General features: G+C 35.1%; 2 protein-coding genes across 2 annotated transcripts in view; one reads left to right on the forward strand and one right to left on the reverse strand.

Annotated features, from left to right (window-relative positions):
- RAD54B (RAD54 homolog B) overlaps nucleotides 1–22,788 on the reverse strand; it is a 744,820-nt gene that overhangs the window by 11,705 nt on the left and 710,327 nt on the right. The window lies entirely within an intron of this gene.
- CIBAR1 (CBY1 interacting BAR domain containing 1) lies at nucleotides 1,335–22,762 on the forward strand. The gene is given in 9 exon segments (XM_079122363.1): nucleotides 1,335–1,554; nucleotides 2,085–2,319; nucleotides 4,564–4,632; nucleotides 5,477–5,595; nucleotides 5,597–5,615; nucleotides 9,547–9,651; nucleotides 14,921–15,034; nucleotides 19,966–20,085; nucleotides 21,369–22,762. Coding segments are annotated over 9 exon segments (897 nt in total). The 5' UTR covers nucleotides 1,335–1,528; the 3' UTR covers nucleotides 21,459–22,762.

Consider the following 22,788-nt stretch of genomic DNA (forward strand, 5'->3'; position numbering starts at 1 on the left):
GGGCAGGGCCCCGAAGACCCAAGGTCCTCCCCCTAGGTTGCCACCTCTTAAGGGTCCACCACCTCCTACTGGCCAGACTGAGGTCCAAGCCTCTAACACATGAATCCTTAGGTAGCACATATAAACCATACCACACCACAGCACCAAACAAAATGAGCTAACACACCAAGATTAGATGACCCACCAGTTTACCAGAAAGGTAGGAAAGAGTCAAGCTGAACAGAACCAAAGTAGAATCCAGCTCACTCAGAATCCTGAGCTAACCAAATGATTGTTGTAGACAATGTTTTGTGGTGACTTATTATACAGCAAAAGCAGATACAGTAACACATACCTTAATTACATATATTTGTTTGTTTGATTAGCATCTATCCCTCCCCCAAGACTATGAGTTCTATAAAGGTAGACTCTTCTGGCTCCATTCTCAGAGCCTAGCATAATACCTGGAACACAGCAAGCATTGAACAGATAACTTGCTGACTGAACAAGGGGAGAAGAGAGGTACACACTGTAACATGAGAGTAAGAGGAGTTCTAACAGTGAGGTAATAAAGGTCTTAGGGATATCCCTTTGTGCAAAATACACTTTTATCTTGTCACACCGAGGTCCTGAGAGATACAAGAGTAAAACCATATTTCCACTGCCTCAAGGAGCTCAAGGTTAAGAAACAGCAAAAAATCAGCAAAGTGTACCACTGCAAAGGGCCCCCAGGCTGCCTGGATGAGCCAAGTGTGGGAGAAGCCCAAAGGGCTTTCTTGAGGCAAATAAAGCTTAAATTTAGACTCAGGTTTATTTGGAAGAGCACCTTAAGCAAATGCCAAGAGGATAGAAAGGACATGGGTGTTCAAAGGGGGAAAATGTGTCTGTTTATCTCAGTTGAAATGTCTGGATCCTCATCAAACTCTCAGGCCCTTCAAACAGGGGACTCCTGGTTCTTATCTTTGTATTATTCCCAGAGTCTAAGAATCTTTTCCACAAAGTAGGAACTCAGTAATCACTTGCTGAGTAAATGAAAGGTTAAAGATGAGGTGGTAAGCACTTCTCCTTCCAAAGGCACCTTCCGAGAGTCCACATTTTCACATTCAACTCGGAGAAAAGCAGACAGACAGAGTGCTGTAAGACAATTTAGCATAAGCGGAGCCTGGACTCCGCCGGCCTTCCGTTTTGCCTCCCTCCTGGTGACTAGCTGATTGGCCTTTCTCTCCTTCGCCTACAGCCGCCGGGAAGAACTGGGCACTGAGGGTCTGGCAAGAGCGGCGCTCAGGCAGGATGAAAGGTCCCGGCCTCCCCTCGGCTGCCGGCGCCCGCCCCGCGTCGCCCCGCTGCCGGCTCGCGCTCGGGCTGGGCACTGGTCGCCTCGGGCGTTGACCGTGGGGGCGCGCGCCGCGTTTCCATAGAAACGCCCCGGCCGGCGCGGCGGCGCGCGGGGCGGGCTCTCGGGCTCCCGGAGGCGGCGGCTCGCGTTCCGGAGTCCCTGAGCCCCTGTCGTTGGGCTCCGGCCGAGGGTCCCTGGCGGTTCGTGAGCAAGATGCTGAGGCGCAGCCTGGAAAACCGGTAACAGCCCGGGGCCTCGCTGCCCAGGGCCGCCCTTACGCGGGGCTGGGGTAGGGAAAGGAGCCTCTCCGAGGGCCCTCCGCGCGGAATTCCGAGCCGGCCGGCGGCTGCACGGCCCTCCCGGCGCCCTGGGGCCGACCTCCCCGGGCTGCAGCGAGGGCCCGCGGCAGGGCCGGCCGCCTCCCACCGCTCTTCCCGGCCCCGGTCCCTCACGGCCGCTGGCGGTGCCAAAGCCCGAGGAGCTGCCGGGCGCCCAGGCCGCGCAGCGCGAAGCGGCACAAGCAGTCGCAACCCCGCTGCAGTGAGGCCCGCGTGGTCCGGGCCTGGTTATGGGCCTGCAGGGTCTGGATCGGGAGGCCAGGGTCGGAAGGGGCCCTGGCGGAGCGCAGTCCGCCGGGAAGACCGTGGGGTCCCTGAGGGGGTTTGCGCCTCCAGGCTGCAGAATGCCCGGAGAATGTGTGCTTGTCAGATTCACGCGAAGCCGTCTCATCTTGAGAATGTTTTGCTTTTTGTGTCACCTTTTTCTCTAGGGACGCTCAAACCAGACAACTGCAAGATGCTGTCACAAATGTGGAGAAGCATTTTGGAGAGCTGTGCCAAATCTTTGCTGCTTATGTACGGAAAACTGCCAGACTGAGAGACAAAGCAGACCTCCTGGTGAATGAAATCAACGTGTATGCCTCTACAGAGACCCCACATTTAAAGCAGGGCCTGAAAAACTTTGCTGATGAGTTTGCCAAACTTCAGGATTATCGGCAAGCAGAGGTAGGGAAAGAGGTCAGAGCGACATTGATATGAATGAGCCAGGAAGTAGAGGATGAAGGAACCCTGAAGACTTTGATTATAACCTACCTAACTGCAGTGGCAAACACATACTTGAGGATAAATGCATATTTTCTTGTCTGTAACATTGTATGAGTCTATTAAAGGGAAGTTTCTTTGTGATTTATCTTACTGTTTTAAACTAAACTTTGAGTCTTTGAATTCTTGAATTTCCCCCACTTCCTTTGCCAGCTTTGGCGAAGGGATGTCGGTGTACAAAAGGTTTTAAACCTAGTACCTTTGGGGAAGAAAAAGTATGACTTGAGTCTTATGTGCACCTAAGTACATTTTTTAAAGTATGATGAAGATGGAAAATGTTGAGACTGGCATGTGAATGACTGAATGGTTACTAAATGGGCAACATATTGATGCTTTCATGATCTAGACAGCTAATAAATGGCAAAGCTATGATTTATATCATAGAAGCAAAGAAGTTGACAATGTGAGATGAGGTTGGTTTGTGTGTTTTGCTTTGAGTGGCCAGGGACTTGTGATTGTTTTCTTTCTGCAGCCCCCGTTTTCCTTTTAATATTTTATAAGCACATTCACTTGTATTTATTTTGTTTCAAAACACAAGTTAACTTGTCAGCAGTTGCCTAGTTACAACTCCATTTTTTTTCTTCTCAACAGTGCTTTTAGTTCTTTTTTTAAAGCCTAAAACAAATTTCAATTATCAAACAAAATGAATATAATATTTGAACCCATCATTATTATACATACAAAAATTTGAGTAGAAACTTCTTGGGTACCTTTTAGGAAAATGTTGAGTTCTTGTCTTTGAACATTTCTCTGGTAATAAACCACTCTGAGTTATACATGAACACATAATTGGGGATTTGTTTCAAAACTAATTTACAATCACAGATAATTATAAAATCTTACTGTAGTCAATAATTTCCCCCTTTCCAGAAAACTTCAATGCTATTTATCAAATAGCAAAGTGAATTGACTTATTTTGTTCTCCTTTTATTTTCCTTGCTTACCAAATGGTGGAGGTGCTAATGAACAGTGACAAAAGGTAGGCAACTGAAAGGAGAACAGGAAAAAAGGCTATGAAATCCTTACTCTGTATAGTCGGCGTATGGATTATAGAAATAGTATAGACTACACTGCCCTGATTATTAATGGTTTTGACTTTGGAATTCCAAATATTTAAATGTTCGATGAGAACTTGATTTTTTTTCCTTCATTTTCCTAAAATCTTTTAAAATGAAACGTTTTATAACATTTGGTTTATAGAAACTAAAGAAAAATCAATATGAAATGAAATGATTTTACATTAGGTAAACATGTGTCCAAAAAAAGCTTTTCCTACCATAAAAATATGTTCATTTTTAGTATTTAAATAAATATGTCATTTGCCTTACCTCACAAAATTCTAATATCCAAGTGGTTTTTTTGCTTTTGCTATATTTTATGTATGTACTTGCCTGTTTAAAATAAAGTTTCTTCAGTTCCTTCTACTAGTTATTAGTAAAAGAATCATTCAATTACTTTATGTGATTAAAACTATAATGTTTAAGAAAAACTGTTCAATTCTAGGTAAAAAAAAAAAAAAAAAGAGTTCAGCAATATGCTTCAATTAGCAATACAGACCACTTGTGATCTAGGGTTTGATAATTCACAAATGGCTCAGAAAAAAATTGCAGCTAATACAGTAATCCCTAAGCATTTTTGTTTTTGAGGCTTATTTTCAGTATGCATTATCTTTCAACTTCAATTTTCTGGAAAGTTGAAGTATTGTAATTCAGAACTAATATCTATAAAGTGTCTAATACTATGTTAAACAACTGAAAATGGTGGCTATATTAAAATTTGAGATGTCTTAAAAGGTACCTGAAAACTACTACTTTAAGGTAAAACACTAAGATTGTGTGACATGAATCAGCTCCTTGGAAATCTCAGACATTTTTTTGTCATACTGTATACTGGATGTTTTTCTGCTTTTATTGTTAACTGTAGAGCTTACCAGTTTTTAACGTGTTTGAGTTTAGATTCTATCTTAAAAATTTCTGGTGATTATTGTTTTACTCATAAAGATGGGTTAAAAAGTGGTTTTTAATTTAAAATTTAAAAGTTATTAATCTGTACAGTAATTATTTCAAGTTAAACATTTTATTTCAGCACTTAAAATTTGATATCTTTATATGTTTCTTTTCAGTTACATTTTATAATAATTTTCAATAGGTTGAAAGACTTGAAGCCAAAGTAGTTGAACCTTTGAAAGCTTATGGAACCATTGTAAAAATGAAACGGGTAAGTAAATCTATTTTCTTATCCTATTAGTAGGTATTCTGGGAAAGGACATGAGGTTTCCAAGTCTCTTTTTAATAAAAAGTACAAAGTAACATGTAATCATTCTGTTTACATACTCTGAAAGATAAATTTCTTGGCTATTTAAAAATAATGGGTTGTGGTTGTGGCTCAGTCATAGAGAGATTGCCTGCCACGGGTGAGGTACTGGGTTTGAAACTCAGCACCGCATAAAAATAAACAAATAAGAAAAAAAAGGTGTTGTGTCCATCTACAAAAATGATGTGACTTGATACTCATCTCCTACCCCACTTTAAAAAAAAGAAATATTTTTAGTGAGTTTACTAAGGAATCTACTGTAGCAGATTAAGACATTACTATGGAAATGTAAAAATATTTAATATTTATAGTCATGAAGACTATATGGACAGAAATTATTTTACTGAATGTTTGCTTTTGTTTTTATATTTTTGTTTCAAAGCAGATGACACTCGTATTTTTAAAATGAATGTGACAAAGTTCTATTTTTAAAATCAATCTATATTGATTTTAAAATGTTCAAATGTGTTAAATGTGTTCAAATGTATATGCCCATGTAACCACCACCACAGTCAAAAGTATACATATATATAGTCTATGGTGGTAGCTTTGCATGGAAATTGTCATTATTTTGAGAGATTATTAAAGAAACACACATGCCCCTCTCTCCCTCTTTTTCTGATATACCCTTCAGTATTCATAATTCCTGTGATAATGGTGCCTGAATAAAAATGAAAGCATTCTCCATTCATAAAACAATGTTTTATTTCTTAAATCAGAAATTAACAAAAAAAATGCTTATTTGCAGGATGACCTCAAAGCAACACTAACAGCAAAGAATCGAGAAGCTAAGCAGTTAAGTCAATTAGAAAGAACACGTCAACGAAACCCATCTGATCGACATATAATTGTATCCTTTGAATTTTGGTCTTAAAGTGTTTTGTAAGGTATGCAGTACAAAAGTAAATGTTTATGGAAATTATACATTTATAGTTTTAAATGTGTGGAGACTTTTAATATAATGCTGAAAAGAAAAAAAACTGTTATTTAGGAGTTCTCACTATAGAAATTAGCTCATTGTAAAGCGATTATACCACCTAACAATTCTCTTATATTTTTTCCACAATGGACTTAAAAAAAAAAAAAAAAACACTCATAAATGCAGATTTTTCAGAGTACATTCAAATTTTTGAGTTTTTTTCAGTGATTACTAAACATTAATCATAAAATTAAAAACCTATCATTAATGCTAATATATCAATGACTTTCTGCCCCACTTTTGAAAAAGGAAAGAAAAAAATCCTATAATAATTCCCATCAACCTTTAAAAAGAAACTTATATGAAACCATAATTATGACTTTCAGCCAAAGACCCTCAGGAGTTTCAGAGTATACTGAGGTCCACATCTGGACACAAAGGAGTCTAAATAGGAGTATCTACTGAAACAAGGTTCTTGTGGTAAACATTACTATTTCCTAACCTAGAATGTGCTTGTTCATGACTAACAAAAACATAAAATAGTTGCTCAGTGCCAGCAACAAGAATAGGGGATAGGTAGGACTCTGTAGAAAGCACTAACTTATCCCTGCTACCTCTCTTTCCCATTACTTATGTGTCTCCTTCCTACTTCCTTAAGGTTGTTACTACCCAGCTCAGCCAGAAACCACATGAGGAGTGGCTCTTTGGGGGCATTTGAGGTTCCAGAACACCTCCATTCCTGAGGGGAGTCCCTCGAGCAGTGATCTGGGGCTGCGCCAGTTGCCTGGTCCTTCTTCCCTTGGACCAAAGGTACATAAGCCCAACCTTGGACTAAAGAAAAATAGGCAGCCTTAGGGTTGGAAGTATCCTTTGGAGGCTCTGACAGGAACATCTAGACAATTGTTGAGGCTTAAGATCTCAAACTAGAGATTGTAGAATCCATTTTAAGCAAGTCAAACGAGAGAGAATGCTGGAAAATTCATGACTGACACCTGGAAATCAAGGCAGAAGCCATGCAAGAGCACCAGTGTTTAATAATTAAGCCAGAGATCAATTTTGTTTTGTTCTTGTGGGGGAGGGGCACATGAAGGCAGGTAAAATACAACATCTGTGATCCTAAGCAACTGGCAAATCAGGAGTATTAATATTGATACTCAATACAGAAATAAAAGCATTTCTAAAGATTTTTTTCTAACTTAAGTTTTCAGTTTGGGAAGGATTAAATGCAACAATAGAAGAGATTACTGCTACAGGTGAATTGATTTACTTATTGGGTAAGATCTACAATTTATGGATTTTGACAACCTGAGACTAGAAAATAAATGCAATCTACAAATACATTTATTGAATATAATATTCAATCATAGCATCATAATATTTTTACCAGGATACAGCCTAAAAATTCAGCTCTCTGTTCAGAAGTATGCTAAAGTTAAAAATGTAAAATAAATGAAGTCCCCTCTAGTAGAAGATAAAGAATCCTAGGGCTTTGCCTGCTCAGCACTAAGGCCAGCCCGAGGTGACTTCTGAACAGGCTTCTTAAAACACCATTTGAAAAACACCAATCTTCCTCCCCCTTTTATAATTCATTTGAAACTCTTGGCTGATTCCATTAAATATAAAGATAGCTGTATCTTAATATTTTAATAGCATTTTCTACTAAAATTGGTACATTTCAGAATTCGAAGAATTTGCAGTAAAAAGAAGAAATATTAAAAAATCTATATTCACTTTCCTAAAACTAGCTCTGTGACTCTGGATAAGTTACTGTGCTCAAATTTATTTCAGAGTTTCAAAAATGAATACAAGTTGCCAGGATAGAGGTCCCAGCTATGGCTGCTGTCCCCAGTGCTTTCCTAGTTTAGCAAACTCTACATGTCTTATATATTTTAAAGTGAAAATATCAATATTTGGGGAGGGAAAAGATATGAATCAAAAAGGAAGCAGTCACAAGAACTGAATCAGTCATATGTAATAATATTAGGAATTAATTTGCTTGAATATTCTTAGCAAAACATTAACAGACATCAAATACTGATATTTTTTTCCATTATAAATCTTCAAAGGAGCTCTATTTTACACTTTCTGAGATGACAGAATCCCAAGCCCAGCAAAAAAAAAAAAAAAAAATCTTTTTAATACTAGTTATGATTAAGCTGATTAAGCTGAGAGTTTCTAAGGTTAAAAAGACTTTATATTCCATATGGTAAATGAACATATTTTTAAGTGCTTGGTATCCTGAAACTGTATAATTGCTAATTATAAAAATATATAGTATATACAAATACATGAGTTTAATTTACTGAAAATTTTGTTATATTCTCTTTGAAATGTATTTTTTCCTTTATGAAAAATTTCAGTCACAGGTGGGTAATAAAGTGGTGTATCAAGAAATGGATCCTTAGAGTAAAACCTTTTACTTTATTTCAATTTATGCATTTCCTTGAAAAAGAAACCAATGGCTAAATGTCACAATATTACATGTCACAGAACTTTAATGACAAATGCAAATTTTTCCCATAGTTATTAAATGATTATATATGAGACTTTTGAGTAAATCTAATTCTAACATAAGAAACAACTTTATTAGAATTTAATCAGAAAGTTGGGCTGCTAAAGAAAACATTTTAAATGTTTTTGGGCAACTACTGTCCTTAAGAAAGAAATGCTTAAAGAAATATACATGAAATTGAACTAATTATGTTATGTACATGTACAAATATGTAACAACAAATTCCACTGTTATGTATAATTATAATGCACCAATTTAAAAGAGAAATACATGATTAAATTGGAAATATCCAGCATTCAAACAGTACTTTGCCACTGCATATGGCTATTGAATTCTTGAAGTGCAACTGGAGTACCCTAGGAACCAGTTTTCACATTTTTATTTAACTTTAATTAATTTAAATGTAAATAGCTATATGTGACTAGTGGCTACCATATTGACTACACAGTACAGAACTAAGTAGTTGTAGGACATCTCAGCATGTATAAAAGCAAAGCATTAAACTTGATATCTAAATTAGTTATTAGTGTACATATTTATGTAATAAGTATATACTATATAGAAATAGTGTAATGTTAGTGTCTAAGATGTTTGTAGTGTGTATACTACTCCTCTGGTTTAGATAATGAAATTAGAACATTTGGAGAACTATTAAAACTAAGCAAGGTGGTGTGATAAGACACTTTAGTTATATACTTGTTAAGCCTTAAGTATTTCAGTGTTATGATAAGGAAGAAGGAAGGGAGGGAGAGGAAGGAAGGAAAGAAAGAAAAAAAGAAAATTACGATCTCAGTTGTGGAAAGAAGGAAGAAAAGAAAATTAGACTCAGTTGTGGAAACTGACATAGCAACAGGTCCTTCTACTGAGTGCTCTCCTTAGTCCTTTAAAAAGATGGTTTCATTAAATCCATACATTAGTCCTTTGAGATAAACCTTAATTTTTTTTAAATTGAGATAATATTTGAGAGAATTGGAAATACTTGCTAATAAATCCCTTCATTTCTTTTGGGGATAATCAAGTGGTAAGGGGAACAGAGGGGGGGGGAAAAGGATAGAATGATAAATGGCATAGGTAGTGAAATAAATGGAAGCAGAAAATATAGAAAACGGTCTTACAGTAAATCTTTCAAGATAGAGAAAAAGATGATTTTTATACAAGGGAAGTATTTTTGTTTGAAATCATGAATCATGTCACTTAATAGATTTAAGATTCTTTATTCTACATGTCTTATTATATGAATCATTTTATTATATGTAGTGAAATATAGTATTTAACAATTTACACTGTTATGCCAAAAGTCAGTACTACAATAGTAACACCACTAGGCTCAACTGAATGGATTTTGATTTGGTTTTCTTATATCTCTGGTTGGGGAATACTTCTACAGGCAGAAACTGAATTACAGAGAGCTACAATGGATGCTACCCGAACAACTCGTCATCTGGAGGAAACTATTGACAATTTCGAAAAACAGAAAATAAAGGATATAAAGGTAATTAGGTTTCAAAAAAAATGTTTTATAACTTCATTTTTTATTTAAACTTATGAAAAATTTACTATTTTTTAGACCATACTCTATGAAAAAAAATGTTATAGATCAAAACATATAATGTGAAAATAATGGTATATAAAGGGACTACATTTCAACCAGAGGTGAGACATTCAACTTTTTATCCCAAAGACTGTTTTTTCAAGGGAAACTAACATTATGTTTTTATGTATCAGATGCCATTCCAGACACTTTCTGTAAATTATCTTTCATTCTTCACAACAAAAGTGAGGTGGTGTTAAGAAATTAAGCAGAAAGCCTATACTCCCAACATCTCAGGAGGCTGAGGCAGGAGCATCCCAAGTTTGAGGCCAGCCTTAGCAACTTACAGTTAGCTAAGCAACATAGTGAGACCGTATCTCACAATAAAAAAATTTTAAAAGGCTGGGAATATAGCCCAAGGATTCACTCCCCAGTATAAAAAAATTTTTAAAGACATTAAGCAGAGATACAACTTTTTCCAGAGCACCACAGCCAGAAATGAGCTATAAAGCAGGTTTTTAAAAAATCTGTGCTTTCCATTGTAATACACTATCATTAATAACTATAGCACAAGACTTTCTAATAGCTATTATTAAATAGGAAAACAGGGTAATAGCCAATCATATAAATTTGTATCCACAATAAGGTGTTTTATTCAACAAAATCACAATTATTGCCTTATTTATTGTAACACATCAACAGACAGAAACCTTTTTCAGACTCATGAAATTTAACAGGTCTTCAGTGGCTTTTTATTTATATATTTTGGAAAGAAGGACTACTTATAACTATTTTATATACTTTTAAAAATTCACTTAAGGATGTCTTTTTTGGCTTTCTGAAAATTTTTCAGTAGTAAGTTTTAATAAGGGTTTTTATTTTTAAGCTTATTACTAGAAGCAAAGCTTTCCTGCTTTTGTAAGCTATAATCTTATCAATAAGAATTATTTGCCAGTTATATAATTCCTGTCTGAAATCCTTGAAACAACATTCATTCGCATCTTTAATTTCCTATTATTGTTTGAAAGGATTTCAGAACTTTACCTTCTCAGTTCAGTCATAAGCTTTGCACTCTGCTAGTATCCTGGCAGATGCTACTCGTGGAAGAGCCTAAGGAGGCTGCCCTGTGACAAATGCCTTTACCAAGTTGGGAGAATAAGGGCAGGGCATGAACTTCTACAATTCTTAATTGTTCTTGAGAACTAGAGGAATGAGGCTTATTAAGATAATTAGCTCTAACCTGAAAAGTGAGAATGGACACATGGGAGGAATGCCTGATTCTGCTGCCACCTAAGGGCTTCCTTAGTAATGGGAATTGAGTTTCTCATCCACCACTGTTCCTTGTGCCTGCAAAAAAATTTTTACCCATGAAAATTCACCTCTGATCTTTGGGCTCACCTTTGTGTTCCACCTACATGCTGGCTAACCCTACAGGTGTTAATTCCTTGAGCATCGCTTAGAAAAATACTGGGGCACAGAGGATGAGTGCAGAATTCCCAGAGAAAATTCTTGCTACCTGGGATTTCCTGAAATAGGAAACAGGGGCTGCACAGTGGAGTGTGCACGAAGAGCTGCCAAGCTCTTCTTGCCTGCAGTATCACGCCCCTGAAAAGTCCGTCCTCTAATGGTTCTGGGATGGGGGAGAAGTCGTCTTCACCTTCAGAAGTCGAGATAAGCCAGGCACAGTGGCACATGCCAGTCCTCCCAGTATCTCAAGAGGCTGAAACAGGATGATCAAGGAGCTGTCTCAAAAGACCTGGGGACATAGCTCAGTGGCACAGCACCTTGGGTTAAATCCTCACTTCAAATTCCAACTATAAAATATACTGGTTTTATATGCGCAGCCATCACCAGTTTGAGAACATTTTCAACCTCAACCTTATACACGTCAGTGTCTACCTCCCTGCCTGCCCCACACCTAAGCAACCCAAAACTTATCTGTCTGCATGGTTTGGGTTATTCCAAACATTTCACATGAAAAGAATCATGCATGGTATTTTGTGACTGTTTCACTTAGCGTGCTTCCAAGGCTTATCCGTGTTGTAGCATGCATCGCATCAGTTCTTCTCTTATGGCCAGACAACCTTCCATTATATGGATATTCTTTTGTTTATCCATTCATCAGTTAGTGGATGTTTGGGTTGTTTCTACTCTTTGGCTATTAAGATTAATGCTGATGTAAATAAAAATTCATGCCCAGGTTTTTGTGGACATTTTATTTTCTTGCATATATACCTAGGAGTGGAACTGTGGGATCATATGGTAACTGAAGAGTTGCCAGACTTTTCCTAAGTACCTGCACCATTGTACATTCCCTCTAGCAGTGTATGAGGGTTCTAATTTCTCTGCATTCTCTCAATACTACCTATTCATCAGGCTTCTTGATTGCAGCTATACTATTGGATATAAAATAATGGCTACTCAAATCTTTTGCCCCTATTCTAATTCTTTTATCTATTCTGTAATTGAGTCATGGGTTTTTTAATGTATTTTGGATGCAAGTCCCTTATTATATAAATGATTTGAAACTATTTTCTTCCAGTCAGCTTTTTCACTATCTTGATGGTGTTATGTGAAGCACAAATTTTCAATTTTGATTTAGTCCAGCTTACTTTGATTTCTTGTGTTTTACTGACACAGCTTGTGTTTTATTGAATCTGAGGTGATGATCCTTGTTTTCTTCTTATAGTCTTATAATTTTAGTTCTTGTATTGAGTCTTTTATCCATTTAATTCTTGTATATGGTTAAATTTCATTCTTTTTCATTAGACTATCCATTGTCACACCACCATTTGTTGAGATCACTTTTTCCTAATTGAGTGGTCATATTCTTGTTGAAAATAAGTTGATGTTTTTACATCTGGACTCACACTCTTTCTCACTGATCTGAGACTATACTTATACAGTACTACACTGTCTTAACATTGCTTTGTGGTAAGTTCTAAAATCAGGTTGTGTGGTTTTTTTTTTTTTAGATTTACTTGTCTACTCTGGATCTGTATTAATTGTAGAATCAGCTTATCAATTTCTCCAAGAAGTCAAGTGAAATTTAAATAACCACTGCATCAAATCTGTATATCTTTTGGGGAATAGTGACACCTAAAGACTGATTCTTCTAATCCATAAATATGGGGTAGTTACACTTTTAAATTTTCCTTTGTTTTTGTATGTTAGTTTTCCATATGTTGTGCAGTGGGTGAGGTGAGCAAGAAACATAAATTTAATTTTAACAGCTTCCTTTTATTATAAACACAATATCATGTTTTCTTTTTCCATAAAATTATAGAGAACAGGAATCTCAGCATTCAAAAAATAATGCTAGCATTTTGGTTTAGATCTTTCCAGACTTTATCCTATGCACATATACAAGAGATATAGTAATGAGATTAGTAAACACACATCTTAGGCACTGACTGTATACCAGGTACCATTTTATGTAGATAAACTCATTTATTTCTCATAAATCCTTATGAGGAAGGCACTATTAACTGCTCCATACATAAAATTTATTGTGGAGATAGTCATGGTAAAAAGTAGAGATCCATATCATTCCTTTTTGATTTACTCAGTATTTCGCAATATGGATATTATTTAACCAGCCCTAATGAACATCTAGGTTATTCTGCTATTGCAGTTGGCATTCTATCACTAAATGACCTTACATATCAACCTTTCTCCTGGTCCAGTTATTCTCTTGGGATAAGTTGCCAGAAGTGGAGTTTCCTGGTTCAAAAAACACACACTTTAAATTATAATACCTATTTTTAAAACTCTTGTCCACAAAGATTGAACAGTTTCTTTTCCTATTAGACCTTGCATAAGTATACATGCAGCAATGATTAATATTTGAATAAAAGCCAATCTGATGGGTAAAAGAATCAGTATCTATGATTTCATTATTATTACTGTTGAAGCAGAGTACTTTTTCATGTATGTAATGATACATTTTATTTCTTTACCAACACTGTTGGATGTTGCCATTTTTCCAATTTTAAACAATTTTTTATATTGAGAAAATTCTCTAAAGAGATGTGGTGCAAATGTATTTCACATTTTACTGCTTATGGTATTTTTGCCACCTTAAACCTTTGTTTTGTTGGGTTTTACCTTGGTGACATGCTTAGAAATGTTGCTGTCCCCAAGATTACATAAATATTTGCTTGTTTTCTGTTTTTATGAGTTTTTAGAATATTACATAAATATTTCCTTGTTTTCTACTGTCTTTATGAGTTTTTAGAATATTGTATACATTTAAATATTTTTTTCTAGTGACTGTTTTGCATATGAGGTAGATATATATAACTTTATTCTTTTTGAATTGATAGAAAGTCCTATTGACATCCTTTTTTGAACAGCATCTACTCTGAAAAGTTTTCATTTCCCCCTACTTGACTATTTATATCTTTAATAACTTGTTAAACATCTTGCTTGCAAATCAAATCATATGGAGGCTCTAATATTAGTGGGTAAATAATACTTTCTAATTTAGCTGATTTACTTCTTGAACATGAAAAATAGGTGATTTGGCTTGTCACTCACTGACTTCCACTCTGCTGTTTTCCCTCTTAAAGGCACTTACTCTTTACTGGTTAGCAACTATCTTAGGGAGACTAGCAATTAAGAAAGTCCCAGTCCTGGTCAGAAGCTATTCCACCTCTAAGGCATCCTTGGGTATCTGGAGAGTCTTAGCATCAAATCCAAAACTAACTTAACATAATGCTGTTAATTATAATAATCAGTTGTTAGGTCAGTACACCAAAGCCCTCTGTGACCTATATAAAGTGAAATAAGAGTCATTGTTGTCATAATTATGCATCTCTTATCTCACAATACGGTCTTCTTTTTCATGGGTTGGAGTTAAAATACCAGCTTCAAAACTTAACTGGAATACTTAAGGGCATGTATCAGAAAACCTGGTGGCATACATTTTAGTCAGACCTTTATCATCAGAGCTGTCAATTACCAGGTATTGAGATAACTGATAAAAAGAACTGACCAAAAAAAAAAAAACGAGAAGTGAATAGTGATCCAGGAGACACTTCGTATAATTTTAAGGTTCTGCCACAAAAGGTGTTCACAACTTTTATTTTGGGTATCTTGTATTTCGTTTCTCTTGTAGAAAAACAAGATACCTTGGTCTTTCATAAAATTTGTTAAATTATAGTGGGGAATAAGTACTTAACAAAATTCATAAACCAATTTGACTAAATTCAAATCTTTGTTTTTTTAGAATATATTTTCAGAATTTATCACAATTGAAATGTTATTTCATGGCAAAGCTTTAGAGGTCTACACTGCTGCCTACCAAAATATACAAAAGATTGATGAGGATGAAGATTTAGAGGTAGGACTATGTCTAAGCTCAGTTCTGTTAATGTGGAAATGTTTAAAAGATAATATTGTTTGTATAAGTAAAAATATCTTAAAAATTAAAATACTATAATGGTGGTTATTATGTATAGTCCCAAATACCTGACTTTTGTCATTTTCCATTTATTTAACTTTTTGAATTAACCATAGTAAAGTTCCAAGACATTTATTAATGACTAGTAAAACATAATCTACATCCAACTATTACATGAGATAAAATTGTGCATCATCTTGGTGATACAAGCCCACGAAAGAGTACTTAACAATTGATTTGAGCAACATTTTGAGTGTTTATGCCATACATGATGCCCAAAGCTTTACATGTATTTTCTTATTCAATCCTCACACAAACCTATAAGGTAGGTGCTGTTTATTCTCATTTTACAACTATAGAAGCAGGCTTAGAGGCTTTAAGTTCACTGTCTATGACCACTTCTGGTAGTAAATACCAGAATCAGAATTCCAACTGGCTTTGTGTAAGTTATTAAGCTATAAAATAAATGCCCTACCTTATCTTTCAAAAGAAGAAAAAAAGGCACAAGTGTTTTTGCTAAATGACAGAACACATGCAAGATACACATTACACATATTTTCTCTAATGTAAAAGTGAAAAAAGTTGTGTACTCCCAAGATATAACCAGAATTCTGTATTTAAAAAATGACTGAATTTGGGAGTGTCTCCCATTTGAGAATTCTGAAGACTGATCTCCCTCCCCCACTTTTTAAAAATATCTAAGTATCCATAAAGACATATCCTCTCAGTCTTCTTGTCTGATTATGCAACTGTTTACAATAAACAAGTAAAACCAGGGAACAGCTTAACTAAAATGAAGAAAGGTGAATGTTTTATTATGTGTATGTTTCTAATGCCAAACTGATTTTTGTCAGTTATGCATACATGATCATAATTATGTATTCCATTTGTCAAAAGAGGTCTTCCTAAGTGTAACTTGCTTCAAATACTAAATGTTTCTTTCACACCTTTTCATGTTGTTTTCAAAAACAGATTATCAAGTTTTTATCTGTCATTTATAAAATAAAATAGCAAATATTTATGTAGCGATTACTTTGGGCTGACATATATTTTAGCTATGCTAGTTATTTTAATCTTCCTACACCTTTAATAAAAATACTTATTGTCTTCATTTCTATGGATGAGAAAACTGAAGCACAATGAAGTTAAGAAATTTTCCAGAGATCCCATAGCTTGTTAAGTACCACAGCTGGGAGTCAAATTTAGAGGTCTGACTACAAACTGATTTTAATCCTCTCTACACCATAATACCAGAAGTATGATTCTGGGTGAATCACGAGTCATTTCCTGCAAGACACAACACTGTACTAGGGGCAGGTTAAAAATGACTGTCTACTCTTTCTTAGAATTTTCAGTCTTTTTCTACTTCCTTTGATGTTACTTTTGAACTGATTCTAAAGTTCCTTCAAATCCCTTGGTTCCTTCGATTTTTCCTTCTTATTCCAGGGGCCCTACATACTTCCTTTATAACTCCTCTTACCACTACTTTTAGTAGTCTGTAGTCTGTGGAAGAGATTCATAAAAAAAAACTAGGGTGTGTGGTAGATGTGTTTTTGAAAATCAACTTCCTCCACTTTCTAGTGGAGTAATAATAAAACTTAACACTTTTAGCTTTCCTCCTAAAATGGAGATTGTAGCACCTCATGTTTGTTCAACTGTTTATTGAGCACCTATGATAATGCAGGCATCATTCTAAGTGCTGAGGATTTAGCATTTCGAAAAATGGTCCAACTTGGTCACAGGAATTTAAAATATACCAGGAAGTTCAAACATTAAAACAAATACTGTGTAGCTGTTTAAATTTTTAAATGTAACCAGTTCCATTAAAAAAAAAAAAAAAGTGTGTGTATGATACAGGGTTCCAAATAGTCTCAAGAATCAGAAACTTGAGAGACTAGCAAAAACTGTCCAGTACTGAGGCAGGCTCTAGTGAATATAGAGTGGTGTATTTTAAATAGTTTACCCAGTACAGGGTACAAGCATTCCTTCAATGAACCAAAAGCATACCCTGTTATTATTCTGCCATTCACCAGCTGTGGAGAGGAACAGTCTTGAGTTGTGAGTCCAAGGGAAGTAAAATTATATCCAATAGGTCCCAAGAGGAGGAAGGATCCTATAAATAACAAGGACTCTTGAAATACAGAAAATACACAGGGAGGGACAGAGAAATAATTTACTGTTATTCCATGTAACCCATGTTTTCTGAGAACCACTGAGATTTATTCCAGCATCAGTCAACGTTTTGCAGTTAGGCACTCTGGTTACTTTCAAACTATCTTACCTTATTTGTTCTTCACATAGGTAATGTTGGGCCCATTTTTCCCTTCAAAAATCACTTCTGTGCAATCATTTCAGATCTTGAGATTCATGCCTAAAAGAGATCTTGGATCATGTTGGAAAATGCATTACTGCCAATAAATTAATCTTTGTTGATCTGTTCAACAGCAGACCAGTTGTTTTGCATAGGAGACTAATTATAATACTTAACTGTTTTAAAAACTTATCCTGAAAGTTCCATGTTTTCCATTTTCTGCTTATTTTCATCTTTGCTAGAAAAGTTAAAAAATAATGTTCAAACAAAAATATATCTTCTCCAAATATCAATTGATTAATAAGTCATCCAGTTTTTATATCATACCTGGATGCCAGTTTTCTTTCTGGCATCAAAATAGAATTTAGTCCTTAGAAACCTGCTAACCTAATTAGTATACCAGAACTGCCCTAAACTATAAGTCTTGCCTTCTGTTTCTTCTGTGTCTAGCAGTTCTCTAAGGTTTAAAGGAATGTGTAGAGGGATCGCTTGATTTGGGTCTCCTTCCCCCCACCCCCACAAAATGGGGTTTAAGTTTATGTTAAATCATTCTTTACGCAAGTGAATGAAATTAACATCTATTTTGAGGACTTGCAAAAAGAAAACAGGGTTCCCTGCAGTAGTTGTAACAACACTTAATCCATTAAAAACTGATGTAACTATTCTTAAGAATAAGAACAGTAGGAGCTACTGGCCAGAGAATAGGGGAAAGCAAATGATAGCATTTGACTTGGCTCTTAAGGATGAATCAGTTTGCTGGGATCCCAAGCTGAGGAGCTGGCATTGCAAAGGCACAGTATAACATTATGTTCTCCACGTAAGTATGTTGACTACAAGTGATGACCTATGAGTTTATTAAGCCTTGGATGTCACCTGAAGCACTTGGTCTGTAGTAGTCAGCCACCACAAAATGTTTTTAAATAGAGAAATAATATATTTTTTGGTCTTCAGGCAAATCTAAGTAAGCTATAAAGAAAATTCTATAATCTGTAAAATTGAAGTACTCAGGTAAGATATTTAGGGAGAAAGGCTTATAATTTAATCTACTAGATAATGTAGAAAGACTAATGTCGTTCACAATAAAATTGATTCTAGAACTTCACTGTTCAATATAATAACTACTAGGTATATATGGCTTATTTAAGGTTAAACAAAGTGTAAATCCAGCTCCTCAGCCACATAAACATATCAAGTGTTTAGTAGCCACACATGGCCAGCAGCTTCCTTTTAGGACAGCACAGAACAACATTAAACATTTCCATCAAATTAGAAAATTCTATTTGACAATGCTAGTCTAGAACAGGAGGGAGTTGGAAGCATGAAATGTGGCCATCAGAAGAGTGTATGTGGAGTATACAGAGAATGATTGAAAGGTTGGCCATTAATAAACATTATAGATAAGATCTTCCAGAGAAACATTTTTTAAAATTTTTTTAGATGTTGATAGATCTTTGCTTTATTCCTTTATTTTTTTTAATATGTGGTGTTGAGAATTGAACCCAGTGCCTCACTTATGTTAGGCAAGCACTCTACCACAGAGCCACAACCCCAGCCGGAAACATTTATATTTTTAAAAAAGTAGCCTAAGGGAAAGGGCATAAGCAATAGAAAGGAGATATGAAGAAATCTAGTTTTCAAAAATCTAGCCAGATAGCACGATAAAAGAGGTTTTTAATGCATGGAAAAGAAAAACTTCAGGAATGGACAAGAAAGATGAAGACAAAAAAAAACTTTGGTAATTTTGGGAAAGGCAATTTTTGTGGAAAGTGAAAGCTCAATTATGGTTCGCTAAAAAATGGAGATGAAGTAGAATATTTGAGAAAAATTTAAAGAGTAACACCCACCATACCTTGAAGATTAAAAAAAATTAATCTGGAGCTCTGAAAAATGAATATTTTTGCACGTTTAAAGTTCTAAGGGAAAAATAAACATTGGAAAGGATCAGGATGATGTTTGCTTTTTAAAATAAGGATACACTGAAGACTTTGAGGAAAAATGGAAGTTGAAGAAATTCACACCTGATAACCTTGTCAGTCTGTATGTGAGCGATATGGGGGAGGGAAAAAAAATAGGAAGGTTTACTAGAGTGCTAAGATTTGGAAGTACTCTTTAGGGAATAAAAACATGCCATGACCTGTCATGGCATTCCAGATCCTAATGAGGCTGGAATCCATGAATTAATCGTGGCTCCAGTTTACTCTTATGTGATTTTCCATAGCAATGCTGCAATGAAGTTAAATTGATGAGTCGAGAAAAGGCAGAGCAAAAAGAATCAAAGGTATGAGCTACAACTGCCTTACTAGCTTGCATACTCTTTGAGGACCAGAACTTGTGCAATTTCCTGGTAAAAGCACTCAAGTTTTTGTTTCATATTACTGCCTATATCCCCCATGATCACACACGGTTCCAATGAAATTTTTAAGCCTTCATCTTCTTAGACTATCCTCTTAAATCTACAATAATTCAAATTTTGTCCATGAAGGGGGTTGCTTGAAAAATCTTGATTGTCTAAATTTTCATTTAGTATCTCCTTTATAATACTGTTTTATCATTGCAATAGGTTTTCCGAAATTCTCTGTATCCACAAGATTATTCATCTCGTTTAGATATTGTAAGAGCAAATTCAAAATCACCTCTTCAGAGATCACTGTCAGCTAAGTGTGTTTCTGGAACAGGACAGGTGAGCTAAAACATTTAAATCTAAGCTGCTGCCTTTGGAGCTATTCGGTACTAAAAATGTTTCCTTCAGTCATATAATTCACTCTATCTAGAGCTATTTTCTATTGTGTAAGTGATGGAAAACTGCACTATTGTTATCTTCTGTTATATAGTCACATTCTTCTCTGAAACAGAACTCTTGAAAGCAGAGATGGCAGAGACAGAAGAATGCTAATGTAGATTTGTTGTCTTATATATGAAGAGAATACATTCTAAAGTCAGTTTAATTCTATTATTTTTGGATTTACCCAAAAAATGAATTTTGCTGAACATTTTCATGACTCCAGAAGCACAGCTCTTTAGAGAAAGAGCAAGCCAGTTTTCTCATTTCTTCTAGCATCCAGAAAGCCTGAGAGTGACGGGACCATAGCATGGCAAACTCTAGTCTAGAGACTATAACCTTTCCATAGCTAGCCTTCAGAATTTAAAACTGAACAAATATTTTCCAAGTACAACTTTTACATAAATTTGACTCATTACCTTTATTTTCATTTCTCTTCTAAGCACTCATTTTCTGCTTTATATTTATGTATTTCTTCCCCCAACCAAATTATATTTTATTACCTCTGCATTAAGTGCTTTGCACATATATTCCATAAATTTAATAGTAATTACATACTAAGTTTTGACTATTTGGAACTAGTTAAATATTTTACCTAAGTTAACTAACATTTGTACAGCACTTTTAGAGTACAATATCCTAGGATTTTCAACCTTAGCTCTATCGACTTGGGACTAGGTAACCTGGGGAGAGGGTTGTACTGTCCTGTCATTTAAGATATTAATCAAACAGCATCCCTAGCATTACATACAAGATGCAGGAGCACAGAGTTGAAACAACCAGAAGTGTCCCCTAGGAGTTATAATCACCCATAGGAAGGTTTTAGGCACATGTCCAGCATAAGCTGGTGAATTCAGATTCTCAACTCATTCAAGTCCCACTGTTTTTATATCAGTATTTCTGTGCCATGTCTAGTTGAAAGTATCCTTCTGTTTTTGCCATCCCCATGATTTACAAATGCTGTTTTGCAATCCAAGAATAACACTTTTTTTTTAACATTTGTAATAGACTGTATTTTGTGACTGAAGTACTTACTGGCAGCTATCTAACTGGAACTAACAAATAGCTAATTTCATGTATATGATAAATTTCTATGTACCCTTATAAGGGCATATAAAAAGATACCAAGCATGTAAAAATATTTTAATTAGTATTTTTATTTCAAAAATATTAATTTTTAACAGATAGCTACCTGTCGGCTAAGAAAGGATCAACAAGCAGATGATGATGAAGATGATGAAGACTTAGATGTTACAGAAGAAGATCAATTTTAACTAAACCTTACTTCCATTTTCATCTTAAATGACTTGAAATTCTGGATTACTAAATTGTAAGACTTTATACTCACTTGATGGGTTTCACCTCAAAATGAAATCCTACTAGAAATGGAAAAATAATTAAAGGAATTTATGCTGACCAAAAATGAAGGTTTTAAAAAATAGTATGCCCCAGTCATTTCAATACCCTACCCTAGTGGTGATTTTTTTCATATAAGTTCCATTAAAAAAATTATGTATTTCAAAGCATTTCAGATTCACTATACCTAGCTGAAGCTGCAATAGTAGATAACAAAAGCCAAAAGATTTAACAATTCCTCATAGCTTCTTTTTAAGACTGTTTTCAACATCAGAAAAGGTATGATTACAAATTCTATTCCACAAAGCCTTCAGTAGAAAGCTTTTCTTTTACCTTTATTAAAACTTACTGTTTTCAACAACCGTGTAATCAAATACAATAAAGGTACTGAGACACTATGACAAAGGGTTTTACAAATATCCATAAAGCTTATATTTTAGTCTTTAAAAAAATCTAACCTAATTGTGGTTTTAAAAGTGCTATGATACTACATCATTATATGTGGTACTGCAATTTGGAAGACAAGTAATTTGTTGGAATGTTGCCTTATCTTGGAACACCATGAAGCATTTAAAAACTCCAAAATTTTGCCAATCTGTCAAGTTAATGAAAGGACATATAGTCACTTTCTTTTAGGGAGGAATTATTCTTTTATTTCATGGATCCAAGTCGGACATAAAAATTATGAAATTTATAAAACTATTTGTGGTAACTGGAAAATCAGTTATTTACAACAGAAAAATAAGACTTCCTAGAAAGCTTTTTTGACTTGTCATTCATGATTCTGTTTTTAACAAAGTACTGGTTCTTGAGAAGAGTACTAATAAATTATTTCAATGGTTTTCAGAAAATTATCAAAACATTTTAAAATGCTAAATAAGTGAATACTGTTAAACTGAGGCTATCATTGGATTTTTATTGTCTCAGTAAATCTGGAGTTGTGGTTCACAGGGAAAAAATGGGGTTATAGTATTTCACTTGCTGCTTACTAACTTTGCTTAAGCAACAGGTGCCTCACCTGCATAGCTAAAACATTTTTGTACCTAATTCATGAAGCAATCAACAGATAATTCTGGAATAAAACATATACTCTTCCTATCTTGAAGAAATTATTCTAAGAACAAAAGGAACACTTCCAATGAAGATACCTTCATCAGTGTAAAATTAAGTTTCATTGTTTAGACTAAACTTATTTTGGCATACTTACTTTTTTTTTTTTTTTTTTTTTTGCAGTGCTGGGGATCGAAC

Source organism: Sciurus vulgaris (genome assembly GCF_902686455.1).
Source record: "Sciurus vulgaris genome assembly, chromosome: 1".
Taxonomy (NCBI): Eukaryota; Metazoa; Chordata; class Mammalia; order Rodentia; family Sciuridae; genus Sciurus; species Sciurus vulgaris.